Here is a 24971-nt window from a genome sequence, read left to right on the forward strand (position 1 = left end):
GGGAGGCAATGGGGAGATCTAGCTTTGGTAGTGGCAAGGGGGGTGGGGCGACGCCGTAATAAGGTAAGCAAGACCCGTGCCCACCGTTTCCCCCTAAAACACATAACCCCTATTTCGTGCTCCACGACCCCCACCTTTTCTGCGAGTGCCCAGAGACTCAGGACCCATTAGCCACTGGCACTGGTGCACCTGAAACACTATTCAGTGAGCCTCGGAACCACCAGACATCTAAAACACCTCCTCCCCACCCAACCCCGCGGCATTTAACTCCGAGTTCACAGAGAAAGCGAGTCCTGGGATTAGGCAGGGGTGGGGCCAGCGGAGGACGAGGGCGGGTGTGGGAGCGGTCACGAGACCACAAACACTCGGCCTGGCGAGATGGGCGTCAGCTGAGGCCAAGCTGTCCCCGCAGCCCCAGCCCAGGGACAGAGGAGCTCTGGCCACTCCCCCGCCGTCGCCTAAGAGCCCGACGGAACACGCCCCAGCCTCGAGCAAGGGCAAGTCCAAGGGGAGTCTGCCTAGCCAATGGTTGGGCCGAGGACGCGAGCCCGAGTGAAGAGCCTGCGCCCAGTGCCCGGCGCGCCCCGCCCCCAGCCCGTCTCCCCTCCCCGCTGCCAACTCCTTGGCGGCCTAGTGTGCGCGCGCGCGCGCCCCTCGCCATGGAACCCATAGGGCGCCTGCGTTCTGGGGACCGAGCTCAGGGTGTCCCCTCCCCTTGCGGGTCTGCACCTGGGCTGACGCGGCTAGAGCCTTGGTCTCCTAGCGACGGCCGGGAGTCACAGTAGCAGCCCTCCGGGCTTGCCTTTAACGGGGAGTCTTTAAAAACAAAAGCCCCAGAGACTGGGCGCTCACTGCATGACCCGGTGTCAGGTTTTCGAGAGCCCAATGAATAAGAAGACAGAGAATAATTTGGCCTCCTCCAAGGAAGGAGATGGGTGAGACCCACAACCTTGACCTTTATAGCTTTCCCCCTCCCCTTCTTCTCTTCCATGCTGTAAGCTTTCTAGGAGAGGTTCCGGGTTCCATCTATTTAAGTGCTTGTTTAGGTCACTTAAAAAGAGGTATTGAGTAAGATTCGCGGTTTAAATAGACCAACCCCTGCTTACGGAGGAAGTTAGCTTGGGGACATCTGTGAGGACCGACCAAGTCTTATGAACTGCACTTATGAGCAGCAGACTTCCAGGTGTGATTTGAGGTTGCTCCTCCTTCCGAAAGTCTTCCTGGAACCTACAGGGGTTAGTCACTGACGCTTAATTGCCCCCGGAAAATGCAAATACTGCTGAAGTGGTACATTTAGAGATTTTTAAGATTAAGTACATAATAAGATTATGGTAAATTTTCCAGACCCTTATCTGAGAAAACGACACCTAGACTAGTGGAAAGACCCTGGAGACGGGGATTCTAGTCCCAGCTGCGAGGAAAGAACAAGAGTCTTGCACGGGAGGAGGAGTCAACAGCATTTATTAAGCACCTGTCAGGCACCGTGCTAAACGCTGGGGCTACAAAGACAGGCAAAAACTACAAAAGAAACCTGCCGTCAAGCCTATTTTCTGATGAGAGAGACAAGGGGCAAACAACAATATACATACTCTGCACACACAATGTAAATTGGAAGTAATCTCAGAGGGAAGGCACTGATTTGAGAGGGATTTAGGAAAGGCTTCTTGTAGAAGGTGAGATTTGAGCTGAGACTTGAAAAGAGCCAGGAGGCAGAGATGAGAAGGGAGACCATTCTAGGCATCAGGCACAGCTAGTGAAAAATGCCTGATTCCAGAAATGGAATGTCCCGTGCAACGATTAGCAAGGAGGTAGATGTCTCTCAAGGGTAGAATGCATGGAATACAGTAAGGTTTAAGAAAACTACAAGGTACGAAGGGGCCAAGTTATAAAGGGCTACAAAAGCCGAACTGGATTTTATATTTGATCTTTGAAGTAATAGGGAGCCACAGGAGTTTACTGAATAGTGAAGTGACATGATGATACCTTTGCTTTAGGAAAATTACTTTGGTAACAGAGTGGAGGATGGATTGGAGTTGGGAGGGACTTGAAGCGAAAAGCATGAACCAGAAGGCCATTGCAGTAGTTCAGACTTTACAGTGATGAGGGCCTGTAACAAGGTGGCTGTGAGAGAGAAGAGGATGTATATGAGATGTTCTGAAGGTACTTTCGGGCAACTTTGGGAACTGGCAACAAGTAGCACATGAGGGGTGAGTATGGCTGAAGAGTCAAGCATGGTACCTAGGTTGCAAGTCTAGGTGACTGGGAGAATGATGGTGCCTTCAAGAGAAAAAGGGAAGTTAAAAAGAGAGTAGGGTTTTGGAAGAATTTCAGTAACAACTTCATTTTTTGATATGTTGACTTTAAGATACCTATGGTACATTCGGTACAAGATATCCAAATTGGCAGTTGAAGATGTGAGACCAGAGTTCAGCAGAAAGGATAGGGCTGGATAGATTTAAGAACAATCTACAGAGAGATGGTTGAATCCATGGGCACTGATGAGATCACTAAGAAAAATAATATATATAGAGAGAGACAGGACAGAACCTTGGAGATCATTCATGCTGAGTGGATGAAAGTATGAAAATACTGAAAATATTTTGATGAAATATGAAAATCTAGCAAAAGAGACTAAGAAAGGAGTCAGGTAGGAGAAACCAAGAGAGAGTGGTGTCACAAAAACAATATTAAGAAGAGAGATAATTGGCAGTGAAAAGCTGCAGAGAAGCCAAGAAGGATGATTGAGGAAAGGCCATTAGATCTGGCAGTTAAAAGATTATTAGTACCTTCTGAGAGAGCAGTTTTCAGCTGAATGGGGAGAATCAGAAGTCAAACTATAGCGTTTAGAAGAGACTGAGAGGAAAGGAAGGAGAGAGATCAATTATATGCTGATTTCTCAAGGAGTTTAACCCTGAAAGAGAAGCAAGATTTAAAATGATACCTAGCAAGGACACATTGATCAAGGGAGAGTTTTTTGAGGATGGGGAAGACGTTTGTAGGCAGTAGGAAAGCAGCTGGGAGAAAGGGAGAGATTGAATATTGTTAAAAGAATGGGAATGCTATGGGATAGTCGAGGGGGGCAAACTGAAAACAGAAAAGAAGGGGATCCCTTGTGCAAATAGAGGGGTTTGCATTAGCAAAGCGAAGGCCCACCTCTTCATGTGAGATAGGCATGAAGCTGGAGATAGTGAAGGAAGTTATCAGAGTGATGTGAGGTGAGGAGGAGGGGAGAAGAAAGAGCTCTTGGCAAAATGACCTCAGTTTTTTCAATGAAATATGAAGCCAGGTTTTCATGGGGGAAGGGGTGCCATTGGAGGTGTGAGAAGGGATGAAAACATTTGGGAAAGGTAAATGGAATAGTGGACAAATGGTAATACTCATTATGATTGGCATTTATATAGCACTTTAAGGTTTGCAAAGTGTTTTACAAATATTTTACCTTCACAACAGCTGCAGAAGATCAATGTTGCTATTCCTATTTTACAGTTGGGAAACCTGAGGCAGAAAAATTGAATGACTTGACCAGCTTCACACAATGAGCTAGTATCTGAGGCCAGATTTGAATTCAGTCTTCCTGATGCTAGTCTGTGCCACCTAGTTGAGAGGTATAAAAGGATTACCTGGCTTCAGTGAGGGTCCATTTGAAATTATGGAGTAGAGGAGCAGGTCATAGTAAGTAAGCAAATTGAGGCACTATGAAGCAATATCAGTATTTATTTTGAAGTCCCCTAGTATAAGAACAGGAATTTGGGAGGAGGGAAAGAGCTAGTTGAGGAAGAAGAGAGTATTCTGGTAATTGGTAATAAGTACCAAAATCTTGACTGGGTGATACTTATGGCCTCAGGCACTTACTGTGTGACCCTGGGCAAGTCATTTAACCCTCATTGTCTCCCCACAAAAAAGTGCAGTTGGTACTGGAAAAGATGGGTGAGGCTCATGGGAGGGGTGCAGTCATCAGGAGGGAGCCGGCCAGACAGTCCCAGGGAGTGCCAGAATATGGAAGGAGTGAGAAAGGAGATGGTTTAAGATGAAAGCCAGTTTGTTAGTTGAAGGGAAAGCATTCTAGAGAACATACTGAGAAGGTGCAGGTAGATCTGGAGTAGGATGTTGAGAGAACAGGGTTGAGGCAAAATGGGAATAGGGAGCAGGCAGCAGGGGATTTAGGGTTTCTGGATATGACAGCTAGGGAATTAGAAATACTGGGATGGGAAAAGTATTACAGAGTGGGAATATGATGGCTGTTGAAGAATGAACTTTAGGCAGACTGCAAAGAGAAGTCCATTGAAGGAGAGAAGTGATTAAACTGTTCCTCGCTTCAGGTACTGCATTAGACTGGTTTTCCCAGCAATAGGCCCAGACGAACAGACAGAGGCCTCAGGTAGGCATAGCACTGTTGGAAACTCTGGGGTTCATATCCCACACTTTGCTGCTTATTCCTTCTGTGACCTTGTGAGCCTGGGCTTTAGCAAAATTAAAGGAGGGGAGGGATTGGATGCCTTTCCAGCTCAACATCCTGTGGGTCTAATAAGATTTATAAAAATGCTTTTCTCAACAGTCCTAGAAAGTATATAGCACAAATGTTATTTTCCTTATTTTATAGAAAAGGTAGAGAGGAGTAAAAATGATTTCCTAAAAGTAATACAGGTAATCAGTGCTCCAGCCTTACATAGAAGGATGGAAAGATTTCTTTCTTAGACCAGTTACTTTGACTAAATCAACTCACCTGCTGGGCCTCAGTTTCCTCTTCTGTAAAATGAGGAGATTGGATTATTCTCCTAAATCACAACTATAATTGTATAGTATACTGGTATTGGTGGTTTTTTTAATGTGCAATTTCTTTATTAAAATACCAATTTAAATAAATCTTTTTTGACAACTCCAAAAACTAAAGACCAGACCTAGAAAATGGATCTAAAAGCTTTTTACATAATTATTTTTAACCTCCCCCCCCCAGACACTAATGAGTCTTCAAAGAAACTGCCTTACTTCAGTATGTTATAAAAGTAATAGTTCATTTTCCGACTCTTTTCCGTATGTAGAGATCAGAATTTGGCAAGAAACAGAGTTGATAGAGGTTCATGACTGTGGGTAAGAGAGCCCTGATTCTTTCTGCCTTTCTTCATCTTGGCTTCACTTAGGTTAAGCAAAATTGCCTACTTGGTAGTTTTGCTTCTGCCAGAGTAGACAAAATAACATGTAACAGAAACCTGTCTATTAATAATGGTAAAAGGGGCCTTGAGATATGTGGGGTTATTATTAAAGCAATCACTTGAACATGTGGAAAGCTAAGCATTGATTATAGAGACATCCTGAGTTTACAAAGAACAAATTGTGCAGTGCTAATCTCATTTCCTATTTTTGGTAGGCTATATTACTAAATTAGTTGATAAGGAGAATGCTGTAGAGATAGAGTTTACCCAGATTTCACTGAAGCTTTTGATAAAGTATATCATACTGTTTTTGTGGAGATGTTGGAGAGATATGGACTGGATGCTAATACAGTCAGATGGGTTCAAGACTGCTTAGATAGTCTAATGCAATGAGTAGTTGTTAACAGTTCTTTGTCAGCTTGGCAGAAGGTCTCGGGTGAAGTTCCCTGGGGATCTATGCTTGGTCCCATCTCAGTGACTTGGATAAAGGTGTAGATGGCGTATTCATCAGATTTACAGATGACACAAAGCAAAATTAGGAGAACTAACAAAGCAGTTGAGGATGCAGTCAGGATCCAAAAGGATTAGGTTAGAGAACTGGACTGAATCTAATAAGATGTAATTCAATTAGAATTAATGTCAAATCTTATATTTGCATGCAAAAAATCCAGTATAAGAAAGACACTAGTTTTTCTGAAAAAGATCTGGGCAGGGGTGGGGGGAGGTCTTTAGTGGGTTTCAAGTTCAATATGAGACAGCGGTATGATATTTCAGATTTTAAAAGCTCATTTGATCTTGAGTTGCATAGCTTTCAGGAAGAGGGAGGTAGTAGCCCGACTATATACTCTCCCCTCATCAGACCATTATCCAGAGACTGTGTTTAGTTCTGAGCATTACAGTTTAAGGATATAGATACTAAATTGAAGAGTGTCCAGAGAAGGGTAGTCAGGATACTAAAGGACTTTGAATCAATGTCATATGAGGCCCAGTTAAAGGAACTGGGGATCTTTATCTTAGAAAAGAGAAGACTCATTCTGAGCATCAGGATAGCTGCCTTTAAATGTTTGAAGGGTTGACATGTGAAAGAGGGTTTAGACTTGTTTGTTCTCTTTGGACCCAGACAGGAGAACCAGGAAGCAATGGGTGGGATTTGCAAAGGGTCCAGTTGAGGCTTCATGTGAGGAACAGCTTCCTCCCCATTAGAACTTTCTGTCCAGAAGTAGAAGGGGCTGCCCTGAGAGGGGATGGGTCCCCCTTCCTTTGGAGGTCTCTGGTCAGTCTCAATGATCAGTTGTTCCCTAGGTAATACCGAGGATTCCTTTTGTGTATGGGTTGGACCAGAGGGCTGCTCAGGTCTCTTCTAAACTCTCATATTCTGTGATGGATTTGATGAGAGGAAATTTGATTTTAAAGTTGGAAGGGTTATGGTATTTTCAGACTGATGTACAAGACAGGTTTTAACACTGAGCATCTACTTAGTCAGGGCTGCTCTATTCCTCTCTAAACTTAATTATTTTATTGACTCACTTTATTTGGGGCCAAAGGAATTATTTAAGGGTTTGGATTTTTTTATTTTTACTTCTCTGATAAACTGAGTTACAGTATGAGAAGGGAAACTGAAAAACTGAAAATTTATTTGCTCCAGATTGGGTTACTTCCTGGAGAGGCTAATAAATTTGGGAAATTAATGTCAGCAAAGGAAGAAAAGTATTAATATTATAGAAATTAAAGGTGCCACCATTTAATAAGTATTAAAGGACTCTCCTGGAGTGGAGAGACCTAGTAAATGGGGAGGGCAAAAATATCCAGAAAATTAAATAAGATCATAGATTTAGAACTAGAAGGACCTTAGAGGCCATCTAAACCAATTCCTTTGTTATATAATGGGAAAGCTGAGGCCCAGAGAGTTTAAATAAAGACTTGCGCTTGGTCACAGAGCTAGTATTAGACAAAATTTGAACCTAGGTCTTCCTAACATGAAATGAAGCATACCAACCACTATTCCACTGATGATAATTAAAGACAAAATTTTCCATTTATTATTTGCCTTTGAATAATTTACAAATATTTTTGCAAATAATTTACAAAATTACCAAAGAAGTAAAACTATTCATGAGCATTAAATGTTTATTATTGTAAATGAGAAATAATCAACAAGCATTTGTTAAGCACCTATTATGTTCTGGGAATTGTTCTAGTGGATGAGGATACAAGGATAGACCTGAATGAATGAAGGTGAAATGAAACATGAATGAAAATGAAACTAGAAACATATTCTATCTAGGAGCTTGCATTTCCTGTATGTGAAATAAGACTCATCAGTCATTTCTGTAAACTAGTTACACTTAAAATTATCTAATCCCTTTCTTCAAGACTTTGCACTATTTTGGTCTAAAATAATTAAGTGTTCAGTCCATAATTAATTCTTACTTTATCCTTATTCTGATTCTTTTGATTCGACCTACTTTCTTCCTGCTTCCATTTCTAACTTAGAATGTTAAAGGTGTTAATTTTCAAATATATGTATGTATGTAAATATGTACGTATATTAAAAACTCTTCTCAAGATTTGGCTATTACTGTGTTATGGGTATGTCCCATTTGAGGTGAAGGGTTGAAGGGGGCAAGAATAAAAACATTGCAATGTAAAGAAAGCGCTTTCAATTATAAAGGAAGTATTCTGTTTTTATTTAGTTGTTTTTCAGTTGTGGCAGACTTTTCATGATCCCTTTGGGGGTTTTCTTGGTGAGAAATGTGTTTAGCCTAGCAGGGGCACAACAAATTATCACTGACTCCATACCTTGTAGTGTGACCTTTGGGAAGACTCTCCAGAGAAAGGAAGGATCAAGGCTCTAAAGTTCCAGAGTTATGAATTTCCTTACTCATGTATGTTTCCTACATATATCACTTACTACCATTGTACTGTAAGTTTATGCCCAATCTTCCCCTTCGCAGACTGTGCCTGTACTTGTGGGAGAGCGTATGCCAGGTTTGGGGGAGAAATGCTTTGTAAGCACTGTTTTTGCTATGCCATTTAAGTAAATGTCTTTTTTTCCTAAGAACTTATAGATCACTGATTGTAAATTGGAAGCCTACTACTGGGGGCTACAGTGTTAGGCATAACCACCCACAGGGCAAACCCTAGAAAATAAATATAAGTTGCCCTGTAGGGAACTGCCAGTACCAGTGTCAGATGGGAGAATGAGCTCAGAGGGAGTACTACTACACTGCTACTACCATTACTACTACTACTACAACAATAACATCATTATCATCATCATTTGACTTTTTTATACTCTCTTGTTTATAACTACCTAAAAATAGGGAAGAAGAAAGAACAGTAATTGTAACTAACATTTATATAATGTCTTTAAGGTTTGCAAAGCACTTTCTATCCTAAACATTATTTTGTATTTTATTTCTAAACCTAATTTTAGCATGTTCTTTCTTTTCACTGACATGTTGGTTACAATTTGGTCATTGTGTAAGTCACATATAGAACTTAATTGAGTGAATTTAAAAAAAAAAACTAAAAGATAATGAAGAATTTTGTTTGGGTATGATGATAGCATCAGTATTTCCTATTCTAGAAAAGATCAAAGAATCCTGGTTGGTTTTTCTTCCTTATTCTTTAAGTTAACCTTGAAAATTTAACTAACTAGAAAGGTATATGTAAAGATAATATTAATTCACATTTATACAGCATTATATATATCACTCACATTTATATAAGTACTTTTAATATTTTCAAAGCATTTTCCTTACAGATTTTTTTTAACAAGGGATATAGCATAATTATTATTGTTCCCGTTTTACCTATAAGAATATTAAGGCCCAGAAACATGAACTGACTGATTGATGGTCTTATTGCTAGTAAGCATTGGAGCTGATGGGTTCAAAATAGCAGTTCCAACCATGTAATCAGACTTTGAATGACTAGGTAATAAATTCTTCAGTCTGTATGATTTTATCATCATTCTTTGCTATATGTAAGATTCTGCATAAGGTCTTAAAACTTATAATGAGAAGTCATTATCAGCCCAGGTCTCTTAGTTTTGTTTTTCTAAGTAATATTTTTAAAAAATAAGTGTATTTTAACAATCTAGTCAACTTATAACTATTTTCATCATAATAGCTAACATTTAAATACTACTTTAAGGTCTGTGAAATACTTTACATACATTACTTCATTTTCCCCCAGAAGTGCTGTGAGATAAGCTTTTTGGGTCTTCTCATCTCCATTTTTATAGAAGCTTAAAGCAGTCACTTGCCCCAGGGGTCACAGTGGTAGAGAAGTGTAGGATTTAGGCTTAGATCACTCCAGATTCAACATTTTTTCCCATTGTCACTACTGCCTGTGCTACTTTTAAGGTGCTAGGTGAAACCCATAGGGAATTTGCAGTGTTTTATGTGATTACCAGATTATCAATGACTGTTGAAATACTAATTGGAATAAATGGATTTTTTTTCCAGAAAAGATAATTGTAAAACATCAGATGTTCATTTGCCAAATATATTAGAGAGAAAAGAAAAAAACAAATATGAAAAAGAAGCTGAAAAAGCAGAGCAGCATTCAGAAAGTACATGTCCCAGGAGACCATATGTAATGTATGCCAAATTCATAAGAACTAATGCAAGATTCTATAATGAGCCAGTGTGCTATATAGAACACCCGAATATGAAAAACAATCAAAACAATCAGGTAGGTCTGATGTTAATTATCACTGCCTTAAAAAGAGGAGTAATGTTATATACACATTATGTATAGATATGGACCTAGGTTCAGAAATAATTCAAGGTAATTCCATGTTGGACTTGAAGGGAATAATTTGTGTTCACATCATGCCTAGTAGAGTTGTTCTGTTTGATTCAACAAACATTTATTAATTTAGACCATCAGGGACAATTCTGCCTAGTTTCCTGACTTTTTCATTGAGAATACCGGGTACACACACACCCTGGTGGTGGAGCATCTTGGGGTATGCTAGTGCTCCACTCAGCCTTGAAGACACCTGGGGAGAATACCAGGTCCTCCATGCTTCTTATAAAGCTACCACTACCTCTGTATCTCAGCTCTACCTTTTTTTGTGAGTAAAGCTTCTCAGCTCATTAGCCAAGGGGGTGTGGTCAATGTGAATTTATAGGAAGGAAATAAGCATTTATTAAATGCCTACAATGTGCTAAACTGCCCTGAAGAAACTAAAACAGACCAAGGTTAGGTGACTTGCCTAGGATTACACTGCTAGGAAGTGTCAGGTCTTCCTGACACCAGGCCTAGCACTCTATCTGTTGTGCCACCAGCTATTTATACAGTTAGACTCTTGGTTCAAGGCACTACCAAACCAGTAAAGCTATGTCCTTCCCAATACTGGTTTACTATATTTCATTGAACTATAATGGAGTCAACCACACGAAGATGGTTTTGCCAATGACCAAGAAACTACAAGAGGTACAATGAAAGTATATTCAAACTACCACTGTGCAGGGTTTGCACACCACACCTTCTCCCAGATTTAGTCCAATCACAACCAGTCTTTTGGCATGCCCAACCTAGTAGTTCTCTGACACATTGCTAGTGAGACTCAATGGCTTCCACTGGAGGCTCCATAGGACCCCAGTTTTGGATTTAGCAACATTCCTCAAGCTTTGCTTATTTTCTACTCCAGGAAGGCCTCAAGCCAGTGAGTTTGAAGATTCAAACTAGGATAATTTCCATTTATAGTTCTGTTGCTAGCAATAATTCTGTTCCTTCTCTCTTACTGCTTCCTGACATTGTTGTTCATTGAGCGAGTTTCAGTGTCTTTGTTATACTCCCCTCCTTCAGATAACTTGAAAATCCATTATACTTACTGAGAAATCATCCCTGTGGTTCATGCCCCCAAATAAATATTTTTTTTAAAAAGAGGGAAAGGACATATAAGTATGAAAGTATTTACAGCAGCACTTTTTGTTGTATCAAATAACTATAAATAGAGCATATGCCTATTAGTTGGGAAATAGGTGAACAAATTATAGCATATGAATGTAATAGAATATTATTATTCCATAAAAGATGATGAACGGTACTGTTTCAGAGAAACCTGATAAGACGTATGAATAAAGTATACACAGAATTAGAAAGACAGTTTATACAGCGAATTACAAGAGCTTAAAGAAAACAACTGTGAAAGACTTAAAAATTATGCTCAATAGAATAAGTAGTCTTGACTACATTAGACTGACTGAATCATGTTTCCCACTTTTTTGCAAAGAGGAGGTGAACTAGAGTGCCCAATGAGACATACCTTCTTAGATATGTCTAATGTATGGATTTTTGTTTTTCATTACTATTCTTCTTTGTTACAAGGGAGGGAGGATTTTTGGAGAGGGTAATGTATGATAGTGATACTTAAAAAAAAGAAAGAAAAGAACATCATTCTTAAAAACAAAAGGAAAAGAACATTTAGAAAGGGATGAAGATAAGCAGGGCAGTGTTGGAACTACCATGTTAAATTTGAAATATACTAAAAAAAAAAAAAAGAAAGAAAACACCCAAGCTGTATAGAAATTCATAGTTTCCTATTGCTGTTCTCTTTTTCTCTTCTTTGGATATGGAAATGTTTGTGTTTGTTGATGTTACTCTGGTTAATAATAAAAAGGAAAAAAAGTTTGAAATAATAAAAAGACTGTAGTTCAAAGGAGAGATTCAGGTTCTGTATATAAATATGGGAGCAGTTTGATATAACATATCTAGTACTGGTCTTATAATCAGGAAGACCTGAGTTCAAGTCCTGTCTCTCACTTGTTATGTGACTGTAAGCAAGTCATTTAATCTTTCTGAGCTTAGTTTATTCACCAATAAAATGGTGCCAATAATCAGTATAAAAACTCCCTCACAAGGAAGCTGTGAGGCTCAAATGAGACATATGTAAAGTGCTTTCCAGACTTTAAAGTGATATGTAAATGTCATTATTATTTTTTTAAAAAACATTATCTGGATACAAATTGAGCTATTGAAGCTATCCATCTACCCTCTGTTATCCTACTTTCTCACTACATGACCAGCCAATCTCCTTTTCCATGGTTTTTTGATAGGCAGTTTAAACTACATTGGAAGTCTTTTAAGATTGATGTTAACATCTATTATAATCATTTCAATCAGAGAAATGAGAATATCAGATGCCATAAAGAAGATACCAAAATAGGGTTAAAAACCACATTAGTCAGCAAATACTTGATCTTCTGGCCAAGTGGATATATATGGCAGTCAGCACAACAGCAGTTTAGAATGTAAACACATTTGTAAATTCTTACAGATATGGATGGTAGGAAGGAATGGAAGGAGGGAAGGAAAGGAAAAAAGGGAAAGAAGAAAGGATTTATTAAGCATCTACTATAGGACAAGAGTACACTAAATCCTTTACAAATAAGGTTTTAAACACTGTCACTAAATAAAATTAAAGTATTGGAATGGAAAAAAAGTGAAAAGACCCAACTAAAACATTTAAGGATGAAAATAGATGAAAAATGAAAAGGTCTGTAATTTTTTTAATAAGTAGCTCTTTTTACCATCAGGGAATATGGATATTTTTGAGCCCACATTTGGGCTCTAATATCATAGTTCCTGCATTTCTTGAATTAGTTGAAATGGCAGTGAAGAAAATAAATAGGAAAAAAGCAGTTGAACCAGACCAAGCATATATAGAGGAAGTTGTTTCTAGAATTGGCACAATCTTGAGGGTATCAAGAGATGGATTTTCGAGGTGTCTGAAAGAGGGGAGTATAGCAAAGGTACTGAAATTTTTTTTTCAAATTCAAATTCAAAAATTGATCCAATTATTATCCCTCAAAAAAAAAGGTTACTATCAGTATCCATTGATCCTGTTTTTCCCATTCATATAAAATTTTTATGAAAATAATTGCCATATATCAAATACATCCTTAATGATGGTAAAAGGTAAGCTTGTAAAAGTAATATTCCACAGTAGAACACACTTTTACCATCTCTCAGTTGATTGAAAAATGTAGACTATGTAAGATCTCACAGAGCTTACTATTTGCTGATGAAAAAAATCTTTGATTTGCCATTGACAAAGTAACCTTAAAGGCTTTTCTCTACCAAGTTGTCTCCCAGGAATATGTCAAATTTATATTAGATTGCTTGAAAGATACAATAATAGTGATAACAATTGTTTGATGGCCCTCATTAATTTCAAGCAAGACATAAAATAGGTAGACATTCTCACTAGAGGTGTTCACATGTGAAAAATGGAGATTCAGCATAGAGTTCAAATTGAAAAGGGGTTCTGTGAGTATTGTAAGTTCCTTCAGATGTGGATAATATTGTACTGATCACATCAAGTCCTGGAACCTTGTACTATCTCCTCAGTGGAAGATGGCAGAGTAAAAAACAGGAACTTATCTGAGCTCCCACTTCATCCACTTCCAATATCTGTAAAATATGTAAAATCTAAAACAAATTTTAGAGCTACAGAACCCACAAAGTAACAGAGAGAAACAAAAGGGGAGGCCAGGTGGCTCAGTGAGTAAGAGTACCGGCCCCAGAGTGGGGATGACCTGGGATTGAATCCAGGCTCAGATACTTAGCACCACAACCAGAAATAACTGGCCATGTAAACTTGAGCAACTTACTTAACCCCAATTGCTTAAAACACACACACACACACACACACACACACACACACACACACACACACAGAGAAACAAATCTCCTGCTGAAGGCAGCCTGGCAGTGACAAGAAGGGTCTATCTATCCCACTGGGCTGGGAGGCAAAGGCAGTCCACACGAGCCACCCAGGTCCAACAAGGCAGTCCAATCAGTGGCACAGACAGGCCAGAGCAGACTTCAGAAGACTTAATCACCAGCAACTGTGGCAGTTTTCAGACTTCTCAACCCATAAATGCTAAAGAGAAGGTAAAAGGTCCGTGGGGAACTCTGTTGGAATGAGGTGATGGAAGAGCATGGTCCGGCCCCTGCCCCCAAGGCGAGAGGTGGCAGAGGCGTGATGGCTGCAGCTGCTGCCACGTGGCTGCTTCTGGGGCTTCTGGCCTGCAGATTGTAGAGGGATCAAGCGACCAAACTTACTTTGACCTGCTTGGATCTGGATCGCAGTCTTGGGTCGTGGTGCTGGGGTGTGTGGCCAGTGTGCCAGAGCTTGGGGTGTGTGTAGAGAGGACACCCTCCTCATAGCTCTGATAACATTTGCAAAAACCCCAGCAATTTGGGACACAGGTCTCTCCACACTGGAAGCAGAGTTCTACTGTGGCAAAGAGCTCAAAAGTCAAGTAATTGCCTGGCAAGATGAGCAAGCAGAGGAAGTGCAATCAGATCATGGAATCCTCTTTTGGGGGAAAAAAGGGTCAAAATGGGGAACCAGAAGTAGTCAATAAAGACAAAACTCCTGTATCAAAAGCTTCCAAGAAAAATATGAACTGGTTATAGGCCGTGGAGGAGCTCAAGAAGGATTTTGAAAAATCAAATAAGAGAAATGGAGGAAAAACTGGGAAGAGAAATGAGAATGATGCAAGAAAATCATGAAAACTGAGTCAACAGCCTGCTAAAGGAGATCCCCCACAAAATACAGAAGAAAATAACACCTTAAAAATAGACTAACTCAAATGGCAAAAGAAACCCAAAAAGCCAAGGAGGAGAAGAATGCCTTAAAAAGCCAAAATTTCCAGATGGAAAAGGAATTTCAAAAACTCACTGAAGAGAATAATTCCTTCAAAATTAGGTTAGAGCAAATGGGAGCTAATGACTTTATGAGAAATCAAGATACTATAAAACAGATCCAAACTTCTGAAAAAATAGAAGGTGGGCAGAATAGAAACAGGACTTTTGTGCAGCTCCAGATTCCACCTCTTCAAATGCTTGTAAAAAATGAAACTTTAGAGCTACAGAACCCACAAAGTGAGAGAGAGAACCAAATCTCCCATTGAAGGCAGCCTGGCAGGCCAGCAGAAAGGGTCCATTGCAGGGCATTGGAAGCTGAGGGCAGTCCTGCCTGAGCTGTGGTTTTAGCCCCAGGGTGGCCCTGACCATTGGTGGCTAGAACAGACTTCACAAGAGTAAATCACTAGCAGCTGTAGCAATTTCCAGACTTCTCAATCCATAAATGCCAAAGACAAAGTAAAAGGTCAGTGTGGAACTTGGTTGGTCCAGGGAAGAATAGAAGAGTGTAGTCTGGCTGCTACCCCCTGAGCAAGAAGCAGAGGAGGCACAGTGGCTGCAGCTGCTGCCATTTAGCTGCTTCCAGAGCTCCTGGCCTGCAGATTATAGGGGGACCAAGCGACCATTCAGAGGCTAAAATCTCTTGCTTTGATCTGTTTGGATCCTATTGCAGTCTTGGGTGGTGGTCCTGGGTTGTGAGACCAGTGAGCCAGAGTGTGTGGGGGCTATAAAGAAGGCACCCATCTAATAGCTCTGGCAGCCGCAAAAAACCCAGAGATTTGGAACATAGCTCTCTTCATTCTGGAAGCAGAGTTCTGTTGTGGCAAAGAGCTCAAAAGTCAAATAATTGGCTGCCAATATGAGCAAGCAACAGAAACACAAACAAACAATAGAATCCTTTTGGGGGAACAAAAAAGATCAAGGCATGGAACAGGAGGAAAACATCGAAGTCAGAACCCCTGCATCAAAAGCTTCCTAGAAAAATAATTGGTTACAGGTCATGAAGGAGTTCAAGAAGAATTTGAAAATCAAGTAAGAGAAATAGAGGAAAAATTGGGAAGAGGAATGGGAATGATGCAAAAATATCATGAAAAGCAAGGCAACAGCCTGCTAAAGGAGACCCAAAAATACACTGAAGAAAATAACACCTTAAAAAATAGACTCAGATGGCAAAAGAGGCCCAAAAAGCCAATGATAAGAAGAATGCTTTAAAAAGCTGAATTTGCCAGATGGAAAAGGAATTTCAAAAAGTTACTGAAGAGAATAACTCCTTCAAAATTAGATTGGAGCAATTGGAAGCTAATGACTTTATGAGAAAACAAGATACTTATAAAACAGATCCAAATAAATGAAAAAATAGAAGGCAGTGCGAAATACCTCATTGGTAAAACCACTTACCTGAAAAATAGATCCAGGAAAGATAATTTTAAAATTATTGGACTACTTGAAAGTCATGATCAAAAAAAGTGCCTAGACACCACCTTTCAATAAATTATCAAGCAAAATTGCCCTGATATTCTAGAACCAGAGGGCAAGATAGAAATTGAAAGAATTCACTGATTGCTTCTTGAAAATGATCACGAAAAGAAAATCCCTAGGAATATTATAGCCAAATTCCAGAGTTCCCAGGTCAAGGAGAAACTATTACAAGCAGTCAGGAAGAAACAATTTGAGTATTGTGGAAACACAATCAGGATAACACAAGAACTATCAGCTTCTACATTAAGGGTTCAAAGGGCTTGGAATATGATATTCTGGAGGTCAAAGGAGCAAGAATTAAAACCAAGAACCACCTACCCAGCAAAACTGAGTATTATGTTTCAGGGGAAAATATGGTCATGCAATGAAATAGAAGACTTTCAAGCATTCTTGATGAAAAAAAGAGAGCTGAACAGAAAATTTTACTTTCAAATACAAGAAGCAAGGGAAGCATGAGAAGGTAAACAGGAAAAAGAAATAATAAGGAACTTACTAAAGTTGAACTATTTACATTCCTACGTGGTAAAATGATAATTGTAACTCATAAGACTTTTCTCAGTATGAAGATAGCTGAAGGGAATATATGTATAGGAGGATGTATGTATATACAAATATATATATGTGAGTGTGGGCATTTGTATGTTCATGTATACATAGACAGAGGGCACAGGATGAGTTGAATATGAAGTAATGATATCTAAAAAATAAAATTAACAGGTGAGAGGAATTTATTGGGAGAAGAAGAAAGGGAGTGATAGATTATGGCAAATTATCTCATGTAAAAGAGGCAAAAGAAAACTGTTACAATGGAGGGGAAGAGCAGGAAGGTGAAAGGGAATGGAACAACCTGATTCTCATTTAATTTGGCCTAAGGAGGGAATAACATACACACTCAATAGGGTATCCTACCCTACAGGAAAATAGGGTGTAGGGGATAAGATGGGGGGGGAGGGTAGATAGAAGGGAGAGCAGATTAGGGGAGAGGGTAGTTAGAAGCAAACATTTTTGAAAAGAAAAAGAGTCAAAGGAGAAAATAGATTAAGTGGGGTGTGGGATAGGATGGAGGGAAATATAGTTAGTCTTTCACAATATAACTACTATGGAAATTATGTACAATCTATATTGAATTTCTTATCTTCCCAGTGGGGGTGGGTAAGGATGGAAGAAGGGAAAAAAATCTGGAACTCAAAGTTTTAAAAACAAATGTTAAAAAAAATTTTTTTTACGTGCAACTGGGAAATAAGATATACAGGTACTAGGGTATAGAAAGCCATCTTGTCCTACTAGAAAGTTGGGGTGGGGGTGAAGAGGAAGGATATAAGAGAGAACAGATTGGGGGAAGGGGTATTCAGTAGGCTTGCTATTTTGTGGTAGGGGTAGGGGAAAGATGGGAAGAGAAAATTTGTAGCTCAAAATCTAAAGAAAAATAGAACCCAATGTGAAATGTTTCATTGGAAAAACCACTGACCTGGAAAATAGATCCAGGAGAGGTAATTTAAAAATCATTGGACTACCTAAAAGCCATGATCAAAAAAAGAGCCTAGAAATCATGCTTCAAGAAATTCTCAAGGAAAATTGCCCTGATATTCTAGAACCAGAGGGCAAAATAGAAATTGAAAGAATTCATTGATCACCTCTTGAAAAAGATCCCCAAAAGAAAACCCCTAAGAATATTATAGCCAAATTCCAGAGTTCCCAGGTCAAGGAGAAAATATTAAAAGCTTCCAGGAAGAAACAATTTGAGTATTGTGGAAATACAATCAGGATAACACAAGATCTAGCAGCGTCTACACTAAGGGTTCAGAGGGCTTGGAATATGATATTCCAGAGGTCAAAGGAGCTAGGATTAAAACCAAGAATCACCTACCCAGCAAATCTGAATATAATGCTTCAGGGGAAAATATGGTCATTCAGTGAAATAGAGGACTTTCCGGTATTCTTCATGAAAAAACCAGAGCTGAACAGAAAATTTGACTTTCAAATACAAGAAGCAAGAGAAGCATGAGAAAGTAAATAGGGAAAAGAAATCATAAGGAACTTTTTAAAGTTGAACTATTTACATTCCTATGTGGAAAAATGATAATTGTAACTCATAAGACTTTTCTCAGTATGAGGATAGTTGATGGGAATATATATGTATATATGTGTATACATAAATATGTATATATAGGAGGGTGTATGTATATATAAATACATATGTGAGTGTGCATATATGTGTGTACATGTATACATAGAGGGCACAGGATCAGTTGAATAGGAAGGGATGATATCTAAAAAAATAAAATTAGGAGGTTAGAGAGGAATATAATGAGAGATAGAATGGGGTAAATTATGTCATATAAAAGAGGCAAGTGAAAACTTACAGTGGAGGGGAAGAGCAGGAAGGTGAAAGGGAATGAAACCTTACTTTCATTGAATTTGGCTTAAGGAGGGAATAACATAAATACTCAATTGGGTATCTTACCCTAAAGGAAGTAGAGGGGAAAGGGATAAAAAGGGGGATGATAGAAGGGAGGGCAGATTAGGGGAGAGGGTAGTTAGAAGCACATACTTTTGAAAAGGGACAGGGTCATGGGGCGGCCAGGTAGCACAGTGAGTAAGAGCACTGGCCCCAGAATCGGGATGACCTGGGATCAAATCCAGGCTCAGACACTTAGCACCCACCCAGAAACACCTGGCCGTGTAACCTTGAGCAAGTTATTTAACCCCAATTGCTTAGGGGCGGCCAGGTGGTGCACTGGCCCCAGAGTTGGGATGACCTGGGATTGAATCCGGGCTCAGATACTTAGCACCACACCCAGAAATAACTGGCTATGTAACCTTGAGCAAGTTACTTAACTCCAGTTGCTTTAAAAAAAAAAGAAAAGGGACAGGGTCAAAGTAGAAAACAGAATAAGTGGGGGGCTGGATAAGATGGAGGGAAATACAGTCTTTCACAATATAACTACTATGGAAATATTATGTGTAACTACACATATATAACCTATATTGAATTGCTTTTCTTCCCAGTGGGAGTGGGTGAGGAGAGAAGAAGGGAAAGAATCTGGAAATCAAAGTTTTAAAAAGAAATGTTAAAAAAAATTTTTTTTAATTGTTTTTTTACATGTAACTGGGAAATAAGATATACAGGCACTGGGGTATAGAAATCCACATTGTTCTACTAGAAAGTTAGAGGGGGTGTGGGGGAGGATATAAGAGAGAGCAGATTGGGGGAAGGAGTATTCAATAGACTCGCTATCTTGGGGTGGGGGTAGGGGAAAGACGAGAAAATTTGTAACTCAAAATCTTGTGGAAATCAATACTGAGAACTAAAAATTAATTTAAAAAAATAAAGGGAAAGGAAAAAAAACTCAGTGAAATCCAAGATCTTTCAAAAGTCTTGCCTAACTAGCCACAGATTAAAAAAAAAAAAGGTTAATGATAAATGCTTATTATCTAGACTCTAACATGCAGTTGGGTTGAACAATTTATCGAGCTCATTCATCAGTAAGTGTGTATTTATTTGTCTTAGACATTGCCAGTGGACAGTGAGCAACGCACAGAATTTAACAGGATAAAAAGAAGATTGGGTTGCCTTTGGGATATTGAATGGTGATTTTTAATGACCCTAAACTTCTTAAAAAAAAAAAAAGGCCATCTTTTTTAACTCCAGTAGTCTTCCACTGATGGAATCCTTAGCGTCATGTAAAGTTATAGTCTCTGAAGAATTAAACTTAAGGATCACTGAAAGGACAATGGAGAGGTATATGTGTAGGCTCTACTATAAATTACAAATAAAGAATTCCACTGGAGATACAGTATGAAAGATGGCATCAAAGTAACATGACCAGAAAAAAAAGATATCCAGAGTGAGGAGCAATGGACTCTCCATGTATTCCATTGTTATCCAGGCAATAGGAAGTAGGATTCAAGGAAGCCCTTAGTTGAGTGGACCTCTTCTAGAGAACTTATGGAAGGATATGGCTAAGAATATCACAGGAAATCCAGGTATGTATGTGTTAGAATATGAATCACTGAAATGGATAACCATTTCACTTTCTCTGAGCTTTCAGTTCCTTCATCAATAAAACAGAAATAATACTGACTCCAATATCTGTGTCACACAGCCATTAGGAGGTTTAAATATTATCATGCATGTAGATGGACTATGTTGTAACTTTAAAGTTTTACGTAAATGTCTGTTATCTCATGGTTGTTATCCACAATGATAGAAAATAGAAAAAAATAATTTAATTAGTCACAGACTCTCAGAGCTGACAGGGACTTCAGAGGCCTAGTCCAATGTTTACCTAAATAATATCATATCATATCCCAGAAAATTTTGTAAAGAAAAACTCTTTCCTGCTGGAGGCAACTCATTTCACTTTTGGAAGTTTTTTCTTACATTAGGCCTAAATTTGCCGTTATAATTTCCACCCATTGTTTCTAGTTTTGCCCTCAGGAAATAAGCAGAATAAGTTGAATTGCTCTTCCCATGTTGATACAAAACAGTCCCTCAAATACTTAAAGAAGCTATCAGGCTTAGTCACCCCCCAAGTCTTTTATCCAGGCTAGACCTCCCCAGCTCCTTTAACCAAGCTTTCTATGGCATGATCTCTACCAGGATGTTTTCCCTTTTCTGAACAACTACAGCTTTCCTTCCTAAAATGTGGTGACCAGAACTGAAAATAGCACTGCAAATGTGGTCTGACCAGGGCAGAGAATGGGGCATTGTTATCTCCCTAGTCCTGAACACTATATATTCCCTAGTCTTGAACACTACACTTCTCTTCAATGAATCCTAAGACTTCATAAGCTTTCTTGGCCGTCATAATGCATTATTATAGCTAATAATAGCTAGTATTTATATAGTGCTTGAAGGTTTGTAAAACACTTTACAAATATCTCATTTTATTCTTAAAACAATCAAGGTAGTTGCTATTATTATCCACATTTTAACTGATGCAGAGACAACTACAGAGAGAAGTGAATGACTTGTCCAGCATCACACAGCTAGTAAGTTTCTCAGGCTAGAATGGAACTCATCTTCCTGATTCCAATTGTGCTACTCTATCCGCTGAGCCACCTAGCTGCCTTTATTGATTCATTAAGAGCTCGTAGTTCATTAAAATCTCCTGCTGTATTTCAGAGAAACCATTGCCTACTAGCCATGCCACCTGGTAATCACGTTCATTTTTTTTTAACCTCTATAAGAATTTATATTTATCCCTCTTAAATTTTGTTTTATTTCATAGCATCATTGATTTAGAGTTGGAAGGTATTTGATTCTGCCTAATGTTCTTGCTCATCAGTATCTTTGAGTTATGACTATTATACAGTATATTAACCATCTTTATCAGTTTTGTATCATCTGCAGGTTTGATAAGTATGGCAGCCATTGGGGCATAGTAGTGCTTGCTCCAGGGAATGCCAGTACACTGGGCACACCTGATGCATTCTCTTTTGAATATTTAGGATGCTGTGCCACCTTTATGCAAAAGTCATTCGTAAAAGTGTTAAATGACATAGGGCCAAGCACAAATTTCTGTGGCCCACTTAATCACGGCATAGCTAGGAATCTTGTGCCTTTCTCCCCTTCTCTCTTTCAAATTCCCAAAGAGAAAAGAGAAGTACAAGTTAGGGTTACTTGTGATTTATGTTTTTGTTTTTTGGAGAAGGCAGGCCAACTGGGGTTAAGTGACTTGCCCAAGGGTAAACACTTAGCAAGTGTTAAGTGGCTCAAGCCAAATTTGAACTCAGGTGCTCCTGACTCCAGGGCCGGTGCTCTATTCACTGTGCTACCTAGCGGCCCCAATTACTTACAATTTATTTGACTTAGAGATTAAATGGCAAACTTTTTGCTTTCACTGATAAAAGCAAAGTTTTGTCAAAAAGCAGAATTATATATGAATATGGAACTATTTTTTTCATATAAAAACTCAAGCATGAAGTGCACTTAAAATATCAATTGTCATGCATTTAAAAAGGTAACTTTCAAGTTATTTTATGTAAGTTTCAGGTTCTCTTGAGACAACTATTAGAAAATTATCTTTTTCTTTGGTATTGTTTTAAATTAGTATTGTTAAGTGAAGGTCTATACCATTGAAATAGAGCTGGCTTTATTCCAAATGGAACTATAATACCTTCCTAAATCCAAGTTTAAATATTTTGGTTGGCATTGTTCTGAAGTTTTTTTTAGCTGTATATAGGAAAGCTAAATGGATAACTTCAGACATCAAAGTAATGTGTTGAATAGATTTTTCATTAGAGATCAAATTATCAGAAAGCACTGAGTTTCAAACTATAGATGTTAGAATCTTTAGGCCGATCCAGCTTGCTATTGAAGGTAGTTTGAGAAAAATAAACAGATATAAAGAAGGCAATGGAACCTACTTTTAGAAAGGCAACATGCTGGCTTCTTCAGTAAAAATGAGTGAGTGAAAGGATGCAAGGAACCAGGCTTTTATGGTCGTGTCCAACTCTTTGTGACCACATTAGGGGTTTTCTCGGCAGAGAAACTTGAAGTGGTTTGCCATTTCCTTCTCCAACTCATTTTACAGATGAGGAATCTGAGGCAAACAGGGTAGTGACTTGCCAAAGTCATACAGCTAGTAAATGCCTGAGGCCAGATTTGAATTCAGGAAGATGAGTCTTCCTGACTCCCAAAGTTGGCACTCTATTCACTAGATCACCTAGCTGCCCACACTACCATTACAAAAATAAAAATAAAGGAACACTCTGTAGAAGAAAAATGTCTATTCCTTCCCTCCACTTTCCTACCAGCTATTAAGGTCGTGAGATAAAAATAAAAGTGAATGTAGTCTCTGTCCACTGGGAGCTTACATTCCAGTGGGAAAGAAAACGTGTGAATAGGCACATACAAGATACAATACGGAGCGTATGGAAGGGAACTTAGAGGGGAGGCCTCTACCTTAGTTTGAGGGAATCAGGAAACCCCTCCCGTAGGCAGTAACAATTGAGTCTTAAAGGGAGCCAGGAATTCTGCGAGATAGAGATGAGCATGCAGAGCAGGCTGGGCTTGAGAGGTGGTCAGTACAAAGGCATGGAGGTGAGAATCAGGGAGGAGGAACAGCCAGCGGTATAGTTGGACCATAGGGTGAAGAGAAGAGAGTGAAGTATAAAAATACTGAAAAGTTCGGAAGGGAGCAGCTTACAAAAGGCTTTGAATTCTAAGCAGAAGTTTCTGTATTTGATCTTGGAGGTTATAGGGAGCTGCTGGAGTTTACTAAGTGGGGGAGTGATGTGGTCAGACCTGCACTTTAGGAAAATAGATCACTTTTGCAACTAGGTAGAAGATGGATAATGATGGGGAGAGACTTGAGTCAGGAAGATAAACCAGAAGGTATTGCAGTAGTCCAGGCAAGAGGTAGTGAGGGCCTGTACTAGGGTGATGACCATGTGAGTAAAGAGGAGACATGTATGAGAGATGTTGTGAAGGTAGAAATGACAATATTTGGCTACTGATATGCGGGGTGAGAGTTGACAGGTGAGGATGAAACTTAAGATTTTAAACCTGGGTATCTGGGACTATAATAGTACCCTTGAAAGTAATGAGTGAAGTTGGGGAGAGAAGATGGTTTGGGAGGAAAGACAGTGAGTTCTGTTTGGGATTTAATGGGTTTTAGATGATAATAATTTACCAAAAAAGGGAAATGATCAAAGTAAAGAATACTGTTACAATTTTTTTTTTAATTCCACAGAATAATTAAAGTAGCAAAAGAATCTAAAGTATCATAGATAGAAAAAAATAGCACAGGCTCCTCCTATGAGTTACCAAATGGACAATTGACATCTTTTAAAAAATATAAGTAATAATTAGTATCAGTAAGAAAAAAAGGTTTTGGACATTTAAAAGATCACAAGAGGAAAGGAAACTAAAATTGAAATTCAGAAAAAGATTTGGAGGAAACAAAGAAAACCTGAAAAAAATCAATTGTAGCAACCAACCATAGATGGATTATAGCAGAAATCAAAATTGCAGACAATGAAAATGAATATAGAAAAATTAGCCTAAAAATAATTCAGCTATGAGAAAAATATCACAAAGACAGACTAAAATGTAACTACCTTAGAATTACTGACTCTAATTATTTTATTTTTTAAAGTTTTTTAAATTAGATTTTTAATCAATGAAAATTTGTCTCCTCTCCCTCATATCACCCTCCCCCCCCCCAATCTTGAGAAAACATCAAAGCCCCTATTTTTAAAACACGTATAGTCAAACAAATTCCAAATTGGTAGTATCCAAACAAAAGATGTCTCAATCTACATCCTGAGTTCATTTCCCCCACTCTCAGGAAGTAGTTAGCATATTTCATCATGAGTCTGTTCCATGTATTGATCAGAGTTCTTAAGTCTTTCAGAATTTATTTTCTTTATAATATTGTTATTATATAGATTGTTCTCCTGGTTCTGCTTCATTCTGCATCAATTCAGGCAAACCTTCTGTAATGGGAATGTAAATTTTAAAGATCTTCCCTGCACCTACGGTAAAGTGCACCTGGAGCCTGGGGTGGGAGGCTTGTTTTTCAGTAGATACTTTTTGATTGGCCAGTGGGTCCAGAAGGTTGTTACATTCTCTGAGCCAGAAGAAGGCTATATAAGCCCTGATGTGTAGCTTTGTTTTGGGGCTCACTTTGAGAAGTGTTCTGTGATTTGATCAGATGAAACTCT

General features: G+C 38.9%; 1 protein-coding gene across 1 annotated transcript in view; it reads left to right on the forward strand.

Moving 5' to 3' along the window:
- The first annotated feature begins 586 nt into the window (after positions 1-586).
- CIMIP6 (ciliary microtubule inner protein 6) overlaps positions 587-24971 on the forward strand; it is a 55421-nt gene continuing 31036 nt past the window's right edge. The window contains 2 exon segments of the mRNA XM_069071711.1: positions 587-935; positions 9623-9851. Of these exon segments, the coding sequence (XP_068927812.1) occupies positions 856-935; positions 9623-9851 (309 nt within the window). The 5' untranslated portion in view covers positions 587-855.

Source organism: Petaurus breviceps, unplaced genomic scaffold (assembly GCF_028583685.1).
Source record: "Petaurus breviceps papuanus isolate PSGF00001 unplaced genomic scaffold, PetGlider_PUasm1.0 90842, whole genome shotgun sequence".
In the NCBI taxonomy this organism is placed as follows: domain Eukaryota; kingdom Metazoa; phylum Chordata; class Mammalia; order Diprotodontia; family Petauridae; genus Petaurus; species Petaurus breviceps.